This window comes from Bubalus bubalis, chromosome 3 (genome assembly GCF_019923935.1).
Source record: "Bubalus bubalis isolate 160015118507 breed Murrah chromosome 3, NDDB_SH_1, whole genome shotgun sequence".
Classification (NCBI taxonomy): domain Eukaryota; kingdom Metazoa; phylum Chordata; class Mammalia; order Artiodactyla; family Bovidae; genus Bubalus; species Bubalus bubalis.
The window spans coordinates 73,498,300-73,504,299 of NC_059159.1; the positions used below are offsets into that span (position 1 = coordinate 73,498,300).

The following is a 6,000-nucleotide window of genomic DNA, read 5'->3' on the forward strand; positions in this document are numbered from 1 at the left end:
GGACACGACTGATGCGACTTAGCAGCAGCAGCAGCAGTCCTCATTTTATTAGCTCTTCCATGACTGAACATTAGCTAGAACTCCCTAGCCAAACCCCAACTAGAGTTTGGAGTTCCGTGATCCTGTGTACACATTAGGACTGGTAACCTTGGGCCTGTTTTGTATTTGTCAGTCTCCTTCATTTGCTGCTTTATTTGTTTTGGGTGTGACTAATCCCACGGAGCTCTTGGGTCTGCAACCTTTTCCTGGGTAATTTGTAAACTGATGTGTTTTCCAGGAGACATTTAATCTGAGAATTTTTGCTCAGCCTCAAAGGGCTTATTGTGTAAGAGGCACACTGTATCCGGCCAGGGAAGAGGCTGTGATGAACAAATAACATGAACAAAGACAGCAGAAAGAGATCTCTCCTCCCAGGTCTGTCCCCTAGTTCACTGCTCAGCAATCCCTTGAGCAGATGCCGAATATCTCAGCATAACAAAAATATGTCCAAACCACTAAGTCCTTGCAATCAATTTGTTGTTGTTCAGTCGCTCAGTCATGCCCGACTCTTTGTCACCCCATGGACTGCAGCACGCCAGGCTTCCCTGTCCTTCACCATCTCCCGGAGCTTGCTCAAACTCATGTCCATGGCAGTCAGTGATGCTACCTAACTATCTCATCCTCAGCCGCCCCCTTCTCCTCCTGTCCTCAATCTTTCCCTGCATCAGAGTCTTTTCCAAAGAGTTGGCTCTTTGTTTCGGTGGCCAAAGTATTGGAGCTTCTTACTGGGCAGCAAAATGGTTTAGTTGTTTCCTGGATGCTCTTTGTAAAGGGATTTCCCATGCAGTCCAAGGGTGAGTGACAGGTTTTAAGGATTTTAATACTCAAAGAGTCGGACATGATTTAACAACTAAACAACAACAATACTCGACAATTCCTCTAAAAGGAGAGGTTGTCTGGCTGCCGAGTGACGGGACAAGGAGGCATGGTATTAGGATCAGATGCTAGGATCCCTGAACTGCCTTTCATGTAGGGTTTTGGTGCATTTCAAAGCCCTTTAAAATACAGGAACTATTACTTCGTTTGGGCTTCCTTTGTGGTTCAGCAGTGAAGAATCTGCCTGTCAAGGCAGGAGACTCGGGTTCAATCCCTTGGTCAGGAAGATCCCCTGGAGAAGGAAATGGCAACCTACTCCAGTATTCTTGCCTGGGCAATCCCATGAATAGAGGAGCCTGGTGGGCTACAGTCCATGAGGTTGCAAAGAGTTGGATACTACATAGCGACTAAACAACAATTACATCGTTTAACTTGCCCAGATTGACATGGTAATATTGGAACGCAGTTTCTGACCTTCAACCCCATGATTTTTGGTACCAGCTCTTGAACGTAACAAGTAAGTTTACCCAGTAGGTTCTCAGTTTACTTAGCTTCAGCACCAAAAGTCTCATGTCCTGGGAATCCCCTCCCACTTTTACAACTGAAATGGTCCTCCGGGATGGGCTGAGACTTGAGATTTGTCCTACTTGTTGTAAAGCCCTATTTCTGCTGTACCAGAGAAGGCGATGGCACCCCACTCCAGTACTCTTGCCTGGAAAATCCCATGGATGGAGGAGCCTGGTGGGCTGCAGTCTATGGGGTCGCTAAGGGTCAGACACGACTGAGCAACTTCCCTTTCACTTTTCACTTTCATGCATTGGAGAAGGAAATGGCAACCCACTCCAGTGTTCTTGCCTGGAGAATCCCAGGGACGGGGGAGCCTGGTGGGCTGCCATCTATGGGTCACACAGAGTCGGACACGACTGAAGCAACTTCGCTGTAGCAGTAGCAGTGCTTCTCAAACTTCAATGCAGGACCACTTGGTTCAAATGTAGATTCTGGTTCAGTAGATCCTGGGCAGGGCATGAGGTTGTGTATTTTTAACAAACTCTGATGCTACTGCTCTAGGATCACACTTTGAGTAGCGAAGCTCTAACCTAATGACTCCATGGGAGATGGGCGCCCTGAAGCTCAGGCAGCATTCCAGAGGGCTCCCGAGTGAGCTCCCACCATTAAAGATGTGGCTTGGCCATCAGCCCAGAGAACCCACCAGAACATGGTTGATGGCCCTGCCAGTTCATCAGTGGGGGCTCCAGGTGACTTCTCCCCTCTCCGCTGACCCCTCTGACCCCAGACAAGCCCTGTCCATTCCCTTGAAGCCTCACCCAGCTGACCTATCCTCTTGACGTTCATTGAAGACCTCAATGCCAAGTCTGTGTGTCTTGAGACTAGGGTACAATCCTGGGAAAACCAACTAAAGACGCCCTACATGGGCACCTTCAGACCGTCAGGTTGGTCCTCCTAAGACCTGAGTGAACAGGGCGGGGTGAACAGGTGGGCAAAACTCAGCTGGATTGTCTTAGGGACCTTGTATTTTGGGAACTGGCCTAGTTTGTTACTGAACCGTAACCTAGCTTATGCTTATGGATGCTTCTGCCTGTCATAACCTATATGTCTGGTGATAATGTTAATTTCTGAGATCTGCTGTCATTCTAAGGACCACTGTTTGACACTCATTGTGTGAGACCATCAGCTTTAAATTTCAAAATACTGGAGGTGATGTTGACACTGAGATATTTGGTTATGGGGTGCTGGATCTGTCTGAGTTAGATCTGTCTGACATTGTCTCTCTGATTATGTCTTGTCTGAATATTCAGCAGCAAAGGCTGCAAGATACATCTCCCAGGTGGTCTAGTGGCTAAGACTCTGTGCTTCCACTGCAGGGGGGCACAGGTTTGATCCCTGGTCAGGGAACTAAGAGCCCACAGGTTATGTGGCATGGCCAAAGTCTCAAAAGCTATTAAGCATCTTGTATAAAGTGTGGGCCTGAGAGGCAGCAAGACTTAGGCTTGAGTTCAGACTCTGTCACTTACAAGCTGAGCAACCTTGCACCAATTGCTTTCTGAACCTCAGTTTTCCCATCTAGAAAAAGGGTTATTCATGCCCATCTCACAGCACCATGGTGAGAATGGACAAAGATCATATGTGTACGAAGCCCGACACATAGGAGCTGCTCAGTAAATACCATCACGGTTATTGTTTAGTCACTAATTCGTGTCTGACTCTTTGTGACCCCATGGATTGTAGCCCACCAGACTCCTCTATCCATGGGATTCTTCAGGCAAGACTACTGTGGTGGGTTGCTATTTCCTCCTTCAGGGAATCTTCTGACCCAGGGATTGAACCCACGACTCTTACATCTCCTGCACTGGCAGGTGGGTTCTTTACCACTGAGCCACCAGGGAAACCCATCCTCACTGTCAATTATTTTTATTCTGCTTTTAAGAAACTGAGCCTAGAGAAGACGTGTTGGTCTTGGTGGAGTGGAGAAGGCAGGGGGAACCACTTGGTTAGAGAGTTGACAGCAGAGCTCGGGACAGACAGCGGTGCTCCCGTCTGTCCTGCGCTCCTCCATCTCTGCTAAGACATCGTGTCCACTTGTCTCCACAGGCACAGGGAGAATTTGGATGGACGATGTCGCCTGCAAGGGCACCGAGGAGAGCATCTTCCGCTGCAGCTTCTCCAAGTGGGGAGTGACAAACTGCGGGCACGCTGAGGATGCTGGCGTGACGTGCAAGAGACACTAACGGTGGGCACAGCCCGAGGTCTGGGCCCAGCTGCCGAGCCTCCTTCCTGCATTTCTGGGGTGGGGGCAATGCTCAGAGATCCCCTGGCCATGCCTCTGCCCTCTGCGCCTAGCCCAGCACCCCCAGACCCCTGTAATTCCCATCCCAGGACCACGGTGACCTGTCACCCTCCTCCTCTTGGACATCTATTCCAAGGCACAACTCTGGGATCCACTGCCTGTCTCTCCCTTCCACCACGGTTCCTGCCTGGAGCCCTGGTCGGCTAGATCGCCTTTTTCCAGAGTCTTCTAAACACTGTGCCCTCAGGGCTACCTGTCCATGTTCTCTGTGGTCTGTGAGTTGCAGATGGATCCTGGCGACCAATGCAGCAGTGAAGATGGGCAGGAGGCATCCCAGGTCGATTACTCTGCAGATCATTCCCAAACCTCAGGCCAAGAGTTTTGACCAGCAAGAGACGATCCTGAGTGATTCACCCTCCCCTCTTCACTCTGCCTCTGCACAGCGTTTGTTAGTTCAGGAAAGTGACATAGAGGAGGGGCGGCTCTAGGAGTGAGAGGGAGATGCCAGCCTCCTGCAGGAACCAGTCTGAACTCCGAGAAGGCAAGTGAAAGGAACATTTACTGAGTGACTGCCATGTGTGCTACATAGTATCTCGGGCGCTCAATTCATGTATCACTTTGCAGCACTCCTGCAAGTCATGCTGGCTTGGGTACCACTTGACCTCCAGGTAGCACTCGACTGACCCATTCACCTAGCCTATCAGTCAGATGGAGAATGAGACCATTGTTTCAACCTGAACTCTCATATGTCTTTGCTTAGACTCAAGCAAGAAGCTGGGGTGCAGCACAAGTGTGACTAAAAGATTACATACTCCAAATCCCATAGGGTGTAAGTTCAAGGTTGGATGTGACTGGCTTCCAAGGCAACCATCCACATAGGAGGATGAATTTGGAGGGTGACATGGGAGCTATCTGGGTTAAACCAAGGCCATCCCTCAGTCATCTGGCAATCAGGGTTAAAGCCACATTGCCTGTGTCTCAGAGCTGATACAGAACCTTCCAGGCCTCTTTGGGTATCATCCTGTGGTCAAGAAAACACATGTCCTGATGGAGCCTATAAGACTGGAAGGAAATGCGGATTCCCTACTACATCTAGGGGAAGAAGAGGCTGTGGGCCTCTGGGAGCCCTCAGTCTGCACCCCTTTCCTAGTGATGGGGAGATCAGAGTCTGCTTTTGACACGAGGAGGAGGTCTTGCTGGGCATTTCTGTGTTCTAGGCCTGGGGAGCTTCATGGTAGCGAGTGAGCATAGGCCCAGCGACCTTGGGGGAGTCACAGACTCAGACACGCCTCAGATACACAATCACCTGTCCTACCTGGTGAGCATCGCCTGCCTGGGGAAAGCGATGGCTGGGACCCTCTGGGGATAAGACCAGCAAAGCTCCTGGCTGACAACTAAACCAGTACATGCTATTGGTTGTTCTTTGCTTATAATATGCTATTATCTGCTATGTTTACATAACATGCATGTACTCATGCATCTTTTTCCAGAGCCAATATATGTATGCATATATGAACACGGCACTCTTTACTACATAGCTCAGTACATCGCAAAGTTTGCATTTTAAAAAAAGAAAATACTCAAGGTGGAAGAATGTCACATTAAGTGAAATAAATCCCCAAGTCTGTTCTGACAAAGAATCCAGTTATCCCACCAATGAAGACCCATGTAATTTTCTTACTTGGTCTTTTCATTTGGGAAAACATAAGTCTTGCTTTACATCAGTGAAAAACCATGGTGATATGTGTTTGAACTTTAAAAGCAAAGTCTACTAGTTTACATTCCTACTTAAAGGGACGTGGAAATAGCCATGATCCTGTATTTCAGGGACTAAGGGAAATTAGGCCAGGCCTAAAATACATCAGACCTTTTGTAAGAATTTCAATAAAGCTGAAAACATGATGCTAACAAGTTTCCCTCACATTTTTTCTCATGAAAACCCAGTGAGCATGGGAAGGGGGCGGGCAAAAATTGCATAGGTCTGATCATTTTTCAGCAGGAATCGGTAGAATGGGCAGCTTATGAGTAGCTGCCTTAATACTTCCAGAGGATGATAAACATAGTCTAGACCAAGAACTTGATGGCATATGAAGTCTTAAGTTACCTATTAGGTAACCTAAGGAAAGGGTCTCAAGCAAAAGAATGATAATCAAGACCCAGCTTATAAGAGAATTGCTTTGTATTCCTAAAGGTAAGTCCACCTGTCAATTTCTCACTTCTCCAGAGCTGTTGGCACAGACAGTAAAGAACCTCCCTGCAATGCAGGAGATCCAAATTTGATCCCTGGGACAGGAAGATCCCCTGGAGTAGGAAATGGCAACCCACTCCAGTATTCTTGC

General features: G+C 48.3%; 1 protein-coding gene across 1 annotated transcript in view; it reads left to right on the forward strand.

Annotated features, from left to right (window-relative positions):
* Positions 1-5,569, forward strand: part of SCARA5 (scavenger receptor class A member 5) — a 133,866-nt gene extending 128,297 nt beyond the window's left edge. Inside the window, exon 9 of the mRNA XM_025281400.3 lies at positions 3,466-5,569. Within this exon, the coding sequence (XP_025137185.1) occupies positions 3,466-3,602 (137 nt within the window). The 3' untranslated portion in view covers positions 3,603-5,569. The remainder of the gene's footprint in view (positions 1-3,465) is intronic.
* Positions 5,570-6,000: the final 431 nt, after the last annotated feature.